General features: G+C 45.2%; 1 protein-coding gene across 1 annotated transcript in view; it reads right to left on the bottom strand.

The window, feature by feature from the left end:
• Window positions 1-6,172: 6,172 nt before the first annotated feature.
• Window positions 6,173-15,491, bottom strand: part of WNT5B (Wnt family member 5B) — a 100,826-nt gene continuing 91,507 nt past the window's right edge. Inside the window, exon 5 of the mRNA XM_044281380.1 lies at window positions 6,173-7,208. Coding sequence (XP_044137315.1) covers window positions 6,750-7,208 — 459 coding nt within the window. The 3' untranslated portion in view covers window positions 6,173-6,749. The remainder of the gene's footprint in view (window positions 7,209-15,491) is intronic.

Below are 15,491 nucleotides of genomic sequence, written 5' to 3'. Positions count from 1 at the left end.
GCTGTTCTGGAACTCTACATCTTTGCAGCACCGCATACAGCCTTTTCTTCTTTATCTACACCGAACTCCCTGCCTGAGGAGGTGGTGAGGGTGAACTCACTAAAAGTTCAAGAGGGGCCTGGATGGATTTCTGGAGGGTAATACTAATACAGGTTATAGTTACTAGTAGAGATGACCAAATCATTTCTAATTGGTTCAAAGTCAGCCTCCTGGAGCTGGCCCCATTGCTCAGGAGGCTCCCCCTTGATTGATAGGGCCAATATCTCGCGCTTGTGCCATTGCTCAGAGTAGCGGTGCAAGGTCAGAAGATCTCCTGCTGCTACCTGAGCAGTACAGACACCAACTGCGCTGCGCATGTGTAGCTGATATCCGAGTACACCCAGAAGTTGAGGTGGCACTTCTCCATCTGAAGCCACCACCGCTGCCGATTCCTCTTCAGGCCAGCCCAACTGTGCTCCATGAGGGTGACTTTGAACAAATTAGATTTGTTAGAACCAATTCAATCATCTCTAGTGATTAGATTACTGGAGAAGGGTCGTTAATCTAGGGAGTTATTCTGATTGCCTGATGTGGAGTAATGTCTTAGGGCTCATGCACACGACCGTATGCCCTCCGAGACATACGGTCCGTGAGCGGGCCATAAGTCCCAGAGCAGCATACATCGTGCGTACAGCATCATAGGTTACTATGATACTGTGCGCATCGGGCCGCCCGCTCGAAGGGCATGCGGTCATGTGCATGAGCCCTTATTCACACAGTCAGTGATTTCCATCATTGATTTTGAGCCAAATACGGGTGCAATGCATGACGTGAAAGCATAGCACCCGCACTGAATCTTGACCCATTCATGAGCGTTTTTTTCACACATCAGTTCTGCGTTGCGTGAGAATCGCAGCATGTTGTATATTCTGCCCTTATTCAGCCCTGGTCGCATATATGTCAATGGGGCTTCAGTGAAAAACACATTGCATTTGGATGCAGTTCAGATGCAATGCGTTTTTCACTGAAGGCTGCTAGGAGATGTAACATAGTAACATAGGGCCAGATTTATCATTAGCTCAAGTCAGAATAATGGAGTGAAAAAGTCGAAAAAAAATGCGCAAACACTAAAACTGCGCACAAATTTGCTCTGCACTATGCTCGCCAGTTTTCTGAAAGTGGGCATGTTTTCTTATGTAGACAGATTTACTATTGGAACTATTTAAAAAGTCACAAAAAAATGCGCAATTTCACTCCAGTGAGGACCATGCTTATCTTATGAGACTTTTTAATAGAACATGCAACTTTTTCGTAAAAACATGCGACTTTTTCGTAAAGATGTGCGACTTTTGTAAAGCTGCTTACTGACGGATAAACTGCTACCGTCAAACCACATTTATTACAGTCTTAAAGGGCCGATCATAAATCTGACTTGGCTAAAACTGACTTTAGCCATATATTAAAGTGGAGTGAGCTGTCAGAGTCGTGATAAATCTGGCCCAAAGTGTATAAGGCCAAAAAAAATACATTTGTCCATCCAGTTCGGCCTGTTATCCTGCAAGTTGATCCAGAGGAAGGCAAAAAAAAAACTGTGAGGTAGAAGCAAAGTGGGGAAAAATTCCTTCCCGACTCCAGTCAGGCAATCAGAATAACTCCCTGGATCAACGACCCCTCTCTAGTAGCTGTAGCCTGTAATATTATTACGCTCCAGAAATATATCCAGGCCCCTCTTGAACTCTTTTAGTGACTTCACCATCACCACCTCCTCAGGCAGAGAGTTCCATAGTCTCCCTCCTCTTACCGTAAAGAATCCTTTTCTATGTTTGTGTACAAACCTTCTTTCCTCCAGACGCAGAGGATGTCCCCTCGTCACAGTCCTGGGGATAAATAGATGATGGGAGTGATCTCTGTACTGACCTCTGATATATTTATACATAGTAATTAGATCTCCCCTCAGTCGTCTTTTTTCTAAAGTGAATAACCCTAATTTTGATAATCTTTCAGGGTACTGTAGTTGCCCCATTCCAGTTATTACTTTAGCTGCCCTCCTCTGAACACTCTCCAGCTCTGCTATGTCTGCCTTGTTCACAGGAGCCCAGAACTGTACACAGTACTCCATGTGTGGTCCGATTAAGTGATTTGTAAAGTGGTAAGACTATGTTCTTATCACGGGCATCTATGCCCCTTTTGATGCAACCCATTAACTTATTGGCCTTGGCAGCAGCTGCCTAACACTGGTTTTTACTGCTTAGTTTGTTATTAAAATTCCTAGGTCCTTTTCCATGTCAGTGTTACCCAGTGTTTTACCATTTAGTATGTACGGGTGACTTGCATTATTCCTTCCCATGTGCATAACCTTACATTTGTCAGTGTTAAACCTCATCTGCCACTTCTCTGCCCAAGCCTGCAATCTATCCAGATCCCTCTGTAGCAGTATACTGTCCTCTTCAGTGTAAATTACGTTACACAGTTTAGTGTCATCTGCAAAAATTGATATTTTACTATGCAAGCCTTCTACAAGATCATTAATAAATATATTGAAGAGAATAGGGCCCAATACTGACCCCTGAGGTACCCCACTAGTGACAGTGACCCAATCTGAGTGTGTACCGTTAATAACCACCCTCTGTTTTCTATCATTGAGCCAGTTACTTACCCACATACAGACGTTTTCTCCCAGTCTGAGCATTCTCATTTTATATACTAACCTTTTATGTGATACAGTGTCAAATGCTTTGGAGAAGTCCAGATATACGACATCCATTGATTCGCCGCTGTCAAGTCTAGAACTTACCTCCTCATAGAAACTGATTACATTAGTTTGACACGACCGATCCCTCATGAAGCCATGCTGATATGATGTTATTTGCTTGTTTTTATTGAGGTATTCCAAGATAGCATCTCTTAGAAAACCTTCAAACAGTTTACCTATGACAGATGTTAAACTTACCGGCCTATAGTTTCCAGGCTCTGTTTTTGCACCCTTTTTGAATTCTGGCACCACATTTGCCATGCGCCAATCCTGTGGAACACTCCCTGTCAGTATATTTTGCGGAACTAATAGAACAGTACTATCCTTGTCCGTAATGCGGACAATAATAGGACATGTTCTATTTTTTTGCGGAACAGAAATACGGAAACGGAATGCACACGGAGCACCGTCCTTTTTTTTGGGGGGGGGGGGGGCCCATTGAAATGAATGGTTCTGCATACGGTCTGCAAAAAAAACAGAACGGACATGGAAAGAAAATATGTTTGTGTGCATGAGGCCTAAGAATGAGGCTTTAAGCAGAATTGTTTTTTCTTAATATTGGCTTCATCTACCGCCTGAGGCTTTTTGCCTTCCTCTGGCTCAGTTTTGGGGGAGAACAGGCTGAACTAGAAGGACAAATGTTATTAGACTTTCTTGATCAGTTGCTGCATTTATGAATTTCATATTGTGAAAGGTGAGACAGGAGCAGAACTGTGCGTTACCAGTAATTTCTATAGACAGTCCAGTAATCCAGGATGTCTGAGCAGTTGGCACCTATCAGATTCCATTCATTCTAGCTTAGTCTACTTTCACACTGGCATTTTGGCTTTCCATTTGTGAGATCCGTTCAGACAAGTGGTCCAAAACGGATCAGTTTGCATTCTAATGCATTCTGAATGGAAAAGGATCCGCTCAGAATGCATCAGTTTGCCTCCATTCCGCTTTGGAGACGGACACCAAAACGCTGCTTGCAGCGTTTTGGTGTCCGTCTGATAAAACTGAGCCAAACAGATCCGTCCTGGCACACAATGTAAGTCACTGGGGATGGATCCGTTATTAGTGACACAATCTGGCACAATAGAAAACGGATCCGTCCTCCATTGACTTTCAATGGTGTTCAAGACGGATCCGTCTTAGCTATGTTAAAGATAACACAAACGGATCTGTTCTAAACGGATGCAGACGGTTTTATTATCTGAACGGATCCCTTCATGATGGATACACACAAAACGCGAGTGTCAAAGTAGCCTTAATTGACATTAAAGATATAGATTTTTCCAGAATACAGTTTTTTGTTTTTTTTTCAAGAATTTCTATTTGAGAGAAGCAATAAACCAGCACAAAATACAAAGGACACTGGTGGTTGTAATTTTTTTTTTTTTTTGTGGTACAATTTGTATGGTATTGTCAAACGTACAAAGCAAAGAAATGATCTATACAAAAACGGTTTGTTTTTTCCATCCTCAGAGGAAGCGCTGATTATATTTACACACGTTGTTGCCCTGCGCTGGTGTCAGACTATTGTTTTTTTTATCTCCTGTACCCAAAAATATATATATTTATATAAAAAATGATATAAAACAAAAATGAAATAAATAAAATTTTAAAATTACAAATTACTAACGATCTTGAGGTTAAAATTAACCCCTGAATTGCTAGGCCAGCATTGTAGGGGTTAATGGTGACTGCCTTTGTATTTTCTCCAGGGTTTTTTATTGTAATAAGTAGCGTATCCCCGAGTATCTCCCTGCTGATTTCAAGGATTGTGCATTTATATATATTTTTTAAGCAGTATTGTAATGCAGTACTAAAATTGTGTGCACTCAAAATAGCAACTGAAGAAGTTGGAGAATAAAGGGGTTGTCCCATCAGTAAATCATTTTATAGACCATAAAACATTTAGACGCTGATCCAATGAAGACATTTACCGTTTGGCTCAGTTTCGTCAGACGGACACCAAGATGCTCCAAGCAGCTTTTTGGTGTCCGCCTCCAGAGCGGAATGGAGATTTAAATGATGCATTCTGAGCGGATCCTTTTCCATTCAGAATGCAAACTGATCTGTTTTGGACCGCTTGTGAGAGCCCTGAATGGATCTCACAAACGGAGAGCCAAAACGCGAGTGTGAAAGTAGACTAAGTGGACAGTGACTGAACAGGTGATTTCAGCAGCACTCAGATCAGTAGATGGATATGCACATTGCTATACACTTTGAACACCAGGTGGCGCCATACTATGCAAGTTAATGTCAATTTCTCACTGGACCTTTTTTAATAGCATGTAAATGGCAGCGATGTTTCATTTTTTATGACCTATGAAATAGATATGACACGTAATGGTGGGACAACCCCTTTAAGACTGGACATACACTAGCTATCTGTCGGCCGAGTGTGGATGTGTTGTGAATGCAGAGAAACTCTGCCGCCAGAAGGGTCTAGCAGTGACCGTCTCGCAGAGATCAAAAGCATTGGGCACTCAAAACCAACTACATTTGCTGTGAGAGGCAAGTCGGAGCTCCCATATAAATTAGATGGTGTGCCAGTCTGCCTCCTAAAGCCAATAGTGGGAATCTAAAGATATAAGGGAAAATAAGTTTTCATCCTTCAGCAAAAAAAAAAAAACCCTAGTAAATATAAATTTGCTCTTTCTCTGCTTCTGTCAAGCTGCTTAAAGGGCATCTGTCAGCAGATTTGTACCTGTGACACTGGCTGACCTGTTACATGAGCACTTGGCAGCTGACGGGATCTGTGTTGGTCCCATGTTCATATGTGTCCACATTGCTGAGAAAAATTATGTTTTAATAAATAGAATAGATCGTCTAGGAGCAATGAGGGTTCAGCTCTCTCTCTCCAGCCACCTTCTATTCTGTACTTTAATTGACAGGGCCAGGCAGGTGTGATGAAGTTTACACAGCCTGGCACTGTCAATCAAAGTGCAGAGGGTGCGGCAGTTGCAGAGAGAGTAGAGCCTCTAGGTGTAACAGCAGCACCCCCATTGCACCTAGAGGCTCATTTGCATATATTTAAACTTCATTTTTCTCAGCAATGCGGGCACATATGAACATGGGACCAACACAGACGCCTTCAGCTGCCAATCGCACAAACAACAGTTCGGCCCGTTTCCTAAGTACCAATCTGCTGACAGATGCCCTTTTTCAGTTCTATCGTATGCTGGGAAAGCTGGTTGACAACCCGGGACTAGGAAAGTCTCCTGTACAGATTTGCTTGCTCAAGTTGGGATATAGTTTCATGACCAGGTAAATATGCTGCTCAGGATTCTGGAAGATCTGAAGAAGGTCCATGAGACAATGGTCACGGCAATCCTATTCCCCAGGATCAGATATAGCTGCATAGAATGTTTCAAGGATTTCTCTTCAAACTTTAGAGGGAAATACCCCTTCTTCAGTGATCCATGCCTTACAGGGTACAATGGGCACATACCGCTCAGTCCACTCTTTACTACAGGGATACAAGAAACATGATGGCACAGGCATTCTTACATATGATGAATGTGATAGTCTGCAGTTTCCATACAACGCCAGTCAGATTGCTGTATATGTTTAGATCCGGCTGCTGGAGAATCCATCCAGGGGTGCTGATCATTTATGGATTCCTTCCATTACAAGTGAAATATTCCTTCACAGGAAACAATAAAAGTAGTACCAAAGTGCCGACAAAGGGTTTTCAACATGGCCGTCCACACATTTGCCTTTGCCAGTCCAGTCTCTCTGCCATATTGCCAGCCACAGACAGCAATGAGTCCAACACACGCATTTCTTAAATTATACACCTCCCATCCCCTTCGGTGCTGTCCGTCCCTGGCAGTCAGTGCCGTTCACCCAGTTCCTTTCCTTTATACACATATAAAAATATATATCTACACATATAGATTTCATTTTATATCCTATACATATATATGTCTGCATCCCTCCCAAGTGCCGGGGGTAGGGGCGCTGGGTGCATGGTGAAGGGGCACAGGTGTGTATGGAGGTGGTGGTGACGGGACACAGTGGCGCTGTGTTACTTGCACACATATTGGTCCACGATTTCTGTGCACTTTTTGCATTTCACAAAGCAGCACCAGTGAAATTTGCAGTGACAGCGCTCCACCTGCACTGTCTTGAACTGGTCGTAACCACGTCCACAGCACATCAACTCACAGCCGTCCATCCCCTCCGAGGTTTTGTTACACAGGCGCCCCTGCGTTCCCAGGGAGCCTGTGGTCTCATTGCGGAGGCAATAGTCTGGGCTGGGGTCCAGATATACCAGATCCTCTGAAGTGGGTGGGTTAAAACGCTGGTTCACTTGCTCGAGTTTGCTGCGGCGGTTCAGTCTCATGGCGGCTGCACTGTCGTACTTTTCCTTCAGGTATTCGCCCACTTTGCGGAAGTCGGCTAGTTGCAGCCAGCAAGTCTTCAAGCTACATGATCCGGAGACTCCATGACATTTGCAAGCAACATCTGCTAGTTTATACACAGCCTAAAAGAGAAGACAGAAAATGGAGGGTCAAGTATTGCAAAAAATAATAATTGGTGTAAAAATAATTTCAATAACAGGTCAGGATCATCTTTTCTGGGTGAAATTAGTGAATATGAAGCAGTCAAATGCTCCATGGTAACTCAAGCTCTACTGCCCCCAAGTGGTGAATGCTGTCATTACATTTTATGGGAACAATTTTACAATAACAAATTCTCAATTCTAATTTTACTATTTAAGATTTTTTAATTTTTCCATTGGTTGATATATCATATGGCAGCTTATTATAAATTTAAAAAGCAATCAATGAAAAGCAAAATAGAGCTGTCCAGTTCTCTCCAGTGCAGTGACTGGTATCTGCCAGCAGGTTGTGCTGTGCTTCCATACTATAGCACCACTGCGACTATATACCGATATGTCCACTAATGGTGCAGCACAGAAAAGCACTGAAACTATATATACTTACTGACAGCAAGCAGAGGTCTTTAAAGGGAATCTGTCACTAGCACTTTACCAATTTTTTTTTTTCATGAATCCATGTTTAATAGAGTACCTTTTTTCCATCTGTCTTGTTCTTTTTATTGTGAGTCTTGTCATTTCTTCAAAAAAATTGATTCTTATGATATGCAAATGACGCTGTAAAGAGCCCAGAGGGGTGTTATTCTTTCTCCACGGTGCCCAGGAACGCCCCTCTGAAGTGCCGTGCCCGGCTAAATTTGAAAACGAATAACGCCTCTAAGTTCATCTAATTCGCCTCCCAGAGGCGCGGCTAAGTGCTCAACACCCGCCCCCCCCCCCCCCCCCCGCGCCACGCTCTGCGGCAAACACCCCAATCCTCCTCTCGCCGGCATCCCAAATCCCGCGCAGGCGCAGTGATAAGATGACTGACGGCCCAGAGGGGCGTTATTCTTTCTCCACGGTGCCCAGGAACGCCCCTCTGAAGTGCCCACCCAGGGCGCTGGGGGGGGGGGGGGGGGTGTTGAGCACTTAGCCGTGCCTCTGGGAGGTGATTTAGATGAACTTGGAGGCGTTATTAGTTTTCAAATTTAGCCGGGCACGGCCCTTCAGAGACTCACAAAAAAAAAAGAACAAGACAGATGGAAAAAAGGTACTCTATTAAACATTGATTCATGGAAAAAAAATTGGGGTAAATTGCTAGTGACAGATTCCCTTTAAGATAGTGTCGAATTGACACAAAGCCTATTATAAAGTTTCAGAATTTTTCACCCTGCAGTGATTAACCCCTTCCTGACACAGCCAGTTTTCATGTTCCTGACCACCTACTTTTGCAAATCTGACGGTAGTAACTTAGGAATGCTTTTTAGTGTTGATCGAGCACCATAGTGCTCGGGGCGAACACATCGGGCCCCCGAGTATAATGGAAGTCAATGGGAGAACCCGAGCATTCAACCAGGCACCCCTGCTCTGAAGAGGGGAGGGTGCCTGGTTCAAAGAAAAAGGTCAGAAATTTATGGAACCACCACCGAAATGGTTTGGGAACAGCATGGGGAGGATGTCTGGATGCATCTTGGACTCCCAGGTCGCTGCTGGGAACGATGTTGTCCGAGTAGTACGCCACTTTTACAGACTGACAATAATACGCACAAAACCGAAGATAAAATAGATTTTAGAGGAAAAATTGTTCGGAAACATTCTTTCCTGTATATTTACTTGTATATGAAGTGCAAGTTCTGCCAAAAATTACAAGGAAGAGGCACTCCGATATAACCTGTATATCACATAAAGGAGGGCCTCAATCACATTGTGATACAATTGTTCATGTAGTGGGACTCCTACACTCATAAAGCCTATGCACTAAGTGACAGGGCTGCCAAAAATTACAAAGAACCGGCACTACAATACACCCTTTGTTACACAAAGGAGGGCATCATACACAGTCTTGAAAAATTATGATTGATGGCCTGCTGGTGACCCTCAAAAACATTTGGAGCAACGGCCTGCTGATCTGACCATCTAAAACATTATGGGCGAGGGCCTGCTGCCACTTTGGTTACGTCCCTGTGACGCCGACGATCCATTCGGATGTCTGCCCTATTAACTATTAACTTTCGATGTTATTTTCAGAGCGAACCACGGTGACCATTGGTAACGGGGAATCAGGTTTTGATTCTGGAGAGGGAACCTGAGAAACAGCTATGGCTACCACATCCAAGCAAGGTAGCATGCGCGCAAATTACCTATTAGGTATAATTAGGTGAGGGCCTGCTGGTGAGCTGAACCTGTAAAAGATTGTAGGTGCGGGCCTGCTGGTGAGCTGACTCTCTAAAAAATTATATGCAAGGACCTGCTGCTGAGCTGACCCTGTAAAACATTGTAGGTGAGCTGACTCTCTAAAAAATTATATGTGAGGGCCTGCAGCTGAGCTTACCCTGTAAAACATTATATGCGAAGGGCATATATGCGAGGGCATTATATGAGACGAATTAGCATGTTGATATGATGGAAGAGAATAATTGTTTGTGGTGGAAGGGGTGCATGGGAATACAGTGTATTCAATACACCATAAAAGCCACATTTAAAGTGCCTTTACGTTCATCAGCTTTCCTCTGGTGGAGTAGAGAAGTCATGGTCAATCCAGGCCTTGTTCATTTCTATAAGAGTTAACCTGTCAGCATTTTCAGTTGACAGGCGGATACGCTTATCTGTTATAATGCCACCAGCAGCACTAAATACCCGCTCACACAAAATGCTGGCGGCAGGGCAGGCCAGCACCTCCAAGGCGTAGAGCGCCAGTTCGTTCCACATGTCCAGCTTGGACACCCAGTAGTTGTAAGACACTGAGGGATCATTGAGGACACTGACACGGTCTGCTATGTACTCCTTCACCATTTTCCCAAAAGTTTCCCTCCTTGTGACACTAGGCCGCGTATCAGGGTGAGGGTGCTGGCGGGGTGTCATGAAACTGTCCCAGGCTTTGGAAAGTGTTGCCCTGCCTCTGTTGGAACTGCTATATGTTCCCCTTGTCTCCCCTCCTCGGTTGGCCAAGGAACTATGGACTCTGCCGCCAGCGTTGTCAGATGAAGATTTTTGGAGCAATCTTTCAACAAGGATCTTCTGGTATCGCACCGTTTTTCTTGTCCTCTCCACCAGAGGAATGAGAGATAAGAAGTTCTCTTTGTAGTGGGGGGAGAAGGGTGAACAACCAGTAATCCATGTTGTCTAAAATGCGTATAACGCGCGGGTCACTGGAAAGGCAGCCTAATGTGAAGTCAGCCATGTGTGCCAGAGTACCAACAGGCAAGGCTTCGCTGTTGTCATCAGGAGGATCACTTTCAATCTCATCTTCTTCCTCCTCTTCTGCCCACCCACGCTTAAGAGATGGAATTAAACTTCCATGGGTACTACCCTCTGTAGCAGAGGCAACCGTCTCCTGCTCCTCCTCATCATCCAATTTGCGCTGAGAAGACCAACTGAGGGTGGTCTGGCCATCACCCTGTGTAATGTCTTCTCCCATTTTCACCTCTTCCACATGCAAAGCATCGTCCTTAATTGTGAGCAGCGAGCGTTTGAGTAGACACAGAAGTGGGATGGTTATGCTGATAATAGCGTTATCGCCACTCAACATCTGTGTTGATTCCTCAAAGTTTCTTAAAACCTCACAGAGGTCAGACATTCATGCCCTCTCCTCGCTTGTGAATAGCGGAAGCGGACTGGAAAGGCAACGACCATGTTGCAGCTGATATTCCACTACTGCCCTCTGCTGCTTACAAAGCCTGGCCAACATGTTGTCATGGTCCCTCCTGTGAGAGAGGTGAGAAGATCGGATAAACTTGCTGCACATGAGGCTATCTGACAGGTCTCTCTGTTTTCCTCTATGTATGATGTTGTTTGGCAGGATCTCACCTCTCCTCTGGTGCCACTTGTCATCAGTGATGAGGCTCTATTTACATCCACCTCACACTGCTGACAATGCGGTTGATAGTTTCTGCTTGGAGTTGCTAGCGCTGGTTTGTCTTGGATCTCCTGCTTCTCCATACGTCTGTAAGCTAAGTACTTGTTGCCTTCGCAGTTTTTTTATTATCTGATGTGTGTTGTTTCTAGGCCTCAGGGAGATGCAGGTTCCTTCATTCTGGAAGGAACCAGCTGTCTCATCCCCTGCTATCTATCCTAGGGCTCGTCAGTTTTAGCAGGGCTTTAGGTATCCGGTGTATGAGTATTTCCACCATCAGGATCTGCTGATACTGGCAGGAGTTAGGGAAAGGCCTACGGATTACTAGGAGGTCACCATCCCTCTTTCTTAGCTTTTGAGGCCTAGATTGTTGTCTATTCGTTGTGGGGTGTATTTGGCGTTTTCCCCTCCGCTTAACCGTTGACATATGTGGAATGTCGAGTTCCAGCATGTGCACACGTCCAACAACAGCCGGTGAGCTGGCAATTTCTAGCGCTGCTGCAGCGTTGACAGGCTGGCTCAAGCTGTCGATGACTTGCTGAATTGTGCACACACGTGGCGCACCTTCACCAGTAGCTCAGGCAAATTGGAGTAGGTTTTGAGAAACTGCTGAACCACTAAGTTTAAGACGTGGGCTAGGCATGGGATGTGTCTGAGCTTGCCGAGCTCCAAAGCCGCAACCAAGTTACAGCCATTATCAGACACAACCATGCCTGGTTCTAGGTTGAGTGGCAATAGCCACAGCTCAGCCTGGTCTCTTATCCTCTGCCACAGCTCTGCGGCAGTGTGCCTTTGTCCCCTAAGCATATCAGCTTCAGCACGGCCTGTTGCCACTTCCCCACTGCAGTGCTACACTGCTTCCAGCTACCGACTGATGACTGACTGGTGCTGCACGCGGATAATTCGGAGGTGGAAGTGGGGGAGGAGGCGGATGAGGAGAAGTGGGGGTTGGAGCCACTAACGTAGGTGCTGGTGGAAACCCTGATCGACGTAGGGCCCGCAATCCTTGGCGTCGGTAGCACCTGTGCCATCCCAGGGTATGACTCGCTCCCGGCCTCCACAATATTCACCCAGTGTGCAGTCAGGGAAATGTAGCGTCCCTGGCCGAATGCACTTGTCCATGTGTCTGTGGTTAAGTGGACCTTCCCAGTAACTGCATTGGTCAGGGCACGTGTGATGTTACGGGACACGTTGGTGTAAGGCAGGCATGGCCATTCCGGGAAATGCGTAATGCGGAATGGCCGCCGACATCAGGCTGCGGAAAGCTTCAGTGTCTACAAGCCTAAATGGCAAGATTTCCAGGGCCAGTAATTTGGAAAGCTGCGCATTTAGTGCTATGGCCTGTGGGTGGCTGGGTATCTGCGCTTGCATTCAAAGGCCTGGGGTAAGGACATTTGGACGCTGCGCTGGGACACAGAAGTGGATGTGGTCGCTGATGGTGTTTGCGAAGGTCCAGGCGCAGGGCGGGAGGCATCCCGGCCTGCATCTTGGACAGGGGATTGGCCAGCATGCAACACCGGGGAAGAGGAGGCAGTGGTGTGACCCGCAGACACAGATTGTGGACCCAGGCGTTCGGCCCACCTATTACGGTTCTTTGATGCCATGTGGAGGATCATGCTGGTGGTGATGAGGTTGCTAGTGTTCACACCCCTGCTTATTTTTGTATGGCACAGGTTGCAATTTACAATTCTTTTGTCGTCTGCACTTTCCTAAAAACAGAATGCGGAAGGGAGATTTCCGCAAGGGGGTGCTCCGTGGAACAGTTGCGGGCCTGTTTGGTGTGGCCCGCCTTCTCCCTTTTGCCACCCCACTGCCTCTTCCATCCTGTTGCGATGCTGCAGACCCCCTCCCCCTCTGCTGTCCTCGCTCGGCTTTCCACCTTCCCAGGTTGGGTCAGTGACTTCATCGTCCACCACCTCCTTGTCCACTTTCTCACTGTTCATCCTCCTGCCTTGTTGACCTGACCATAACCTCAGTGACTGACAACTGTGTCTCATCCTCTTCCTCAACCTGTTGAGACAGCAATTGCTGTTGAGTTATTGGCAACTGTGTCTCATCATCATCCACCTCATTAAATAGATCTGTCCCTCTTCAAGCATGCTGGGCGAGAGGGCCAAATCAAGGAATGGCGAGGAAAAGAGGTCCTCGGAATATCCGAGTGTGGGACCACTTGTTTGGCCAGGTATTTAGGATGAGAAAACGTTATACAGGAGAGTTAACACCGGTAATGTCACGGTCCAAAGCGTCTACATAAAAAGTACACTGTATGTCACAGATAAAAATTGTAAGCGCACACTTTACACTGGAGATTTGGCACTGGTAATGTCACTGTACGCAGCGAACACAGTCTATTGAAAAAGTACACTGGATGTCAGATATTTTTGGGATCCGCACACTTTACACAGGAGATGTGGCGCGGATAATTTAACTATCCGGAGCGGCCTATTATACGCTATTTAGCGCAGGATGCGCTAAAAATATTTATTGCTGCTGTCACACACAATAGTCCTTAAAAGGACTTTTGGGTCTCTGAAAAGTTTTTCACTCTAGCATTGCGCTCGAGCACATGCGGTACTTGGCCGAGTACCGCCATGTGCCGAGCATCCAGATGCTTGAGCCAAACAGGTGTTCGCCCGAGCATGCTCGATGATCACTAATGCTTTTACTTATCCAACCCATTCTGAGACTGTTTTCTCGTGACACACTGTACTGTAAAATTTGGGTGCACATGTTTTACCTGTATTTAAAAAAATACTGAAAATTTTGAAAAATTAGCAATTTATAAAATTCTAATTTCTCTGCTTTTAAAACTTTACAAAATAGTTATTAATACACATTTATCAAATGTCTGTCTTATGTTGCCATCATTTTGTAAATATCATTTTATTTTTATGACATCAGAAGGCTTGCAATTTTAGGTGAAATTAAAAAAAAATAATTTTGCAGATTTTAATCTATTTTCTCTGCAGTTTACAGAAACACCCCTTATGTGGCTGTAGCACCATATGGTTTTTGGAGAGCATGGTTTTAGAGGAATGGTTTTTGGGTGACATGTCACATTTGAAGAAACCCTGAGGTGCCCCTACAGTAGAAACACCCTCAAAAAGTGACCCCATTTTGGACAGTACAATAATTTTTTTGAGGGGTATAGTGAGTGTTTTGACCCAACAGGTGTTTCATAGAATTTAGAGACCACTGGCTGTAAAAATGAAAAATTACATTTTCTACAATAAAATGTTGCTTTAGCCCCAAATTTTTCATTTTCATAAGGGGGAACAGAAGAAAAACCACCCCACAATCTGTTACCCATTTTTCCTGAATACGGCAAAAACGCATAAGTTGTCATAATCAGCTTTAGGGGCCATTGACAGGGCTCAAAAGTGAGGGAGTGCCATTTGGCTTTTGAGGGCAGATTTTGCTGGAATGGTTCTCCGATGCCAGGTTACATTTGCAGTGCCCCAGCTGTAAATTTACATCAGGAATCAGCAACCTCCGACACTCCACTTATTGTAAAACACTTTCTTGGCTGTTCTCTGAATTTCCACAGAAGTGAAAGGAGCATGCTGAGAGTTGTAGCTTCACAACAGCTGGAGTGCCGAAGGTTGACTATTCCTGCTCTACAGTGTAAAACCCCAAAAAGTTACTCCATTTTCTGAGAGACATATTTTTTTCTGGAAATGATCTAATGGGAGGGCTAATTTTTTGGCGGGATAAGGTGCCATTTTTATTGGCTCTAAGGAGCTGCGGAATATGTTAGCGCTGTATAAATATTATGATTTTTGGGCGGCATAGTTCACCATAGCATTCACCTGACATGGTAGATCGTGTGATATTTTATAGAACTGGTCATTATGGACGCAGTGATACCCAATATGTCCTTTTTTTAATTTTATTTTTAGTTTCAACTTTTGAGGTTCTGATGGTTGTTTCAATGCAGTAAAATACATGCTGTATCGTACTTCATTGAATCAATGAATAACTGGGCCTCGGGCTTCCGGCTGCCATGACAACAATCGGCACCCTGAAATCACATCGCTGATGGGTTCAGAGAGGGAGCCACCTCTTGTGGTTACAGCAGAAGCTTGGCTGTCAGTAACAGCCAGGCCCCTGCCCCAATCGGACAAGCACAGCTTCTGTGCCTATGCAATCAGTAACGGCAGAATACGGGAAGTCTACTAGATAGGAATAGCTGTTAGATTGGTGGGGGGGTCTGACTGCCGGGAACCCCACCTTTCACAAGAACAGGGGGTCGCGGGGGCAGCCAATAGTAGGCTGCGACAGAAACAAGACTCCCTAACATCGTGGGCGACGGGAAGATGCAGAGGCGGCCGTCAGAAGCGACATGGGTGCCGGGGAGCCAGGTAAGTACAATCTCT

The sequence above is a fragment of the Bufo gargarizans genome, chromosome 2 (assembly GCF_014858855.1).
Source record: "Bufo gargarizans isolate SCDJY-AF-19 chromosome 2, ASM1485885v1, whole genome shotgun sequence".
Classification (NCBI taxonomy): domain Eukaryota; kingdom Metazoa; phylum Chordata; class Amphibia; order Anura; family Bufonidae; genus Bufo; species Bufo gargarizans.
Note: the sequence above shows the minus strand (reverse complement) of the source record. Positions and strands in the feature narration are given on the sequence as shown.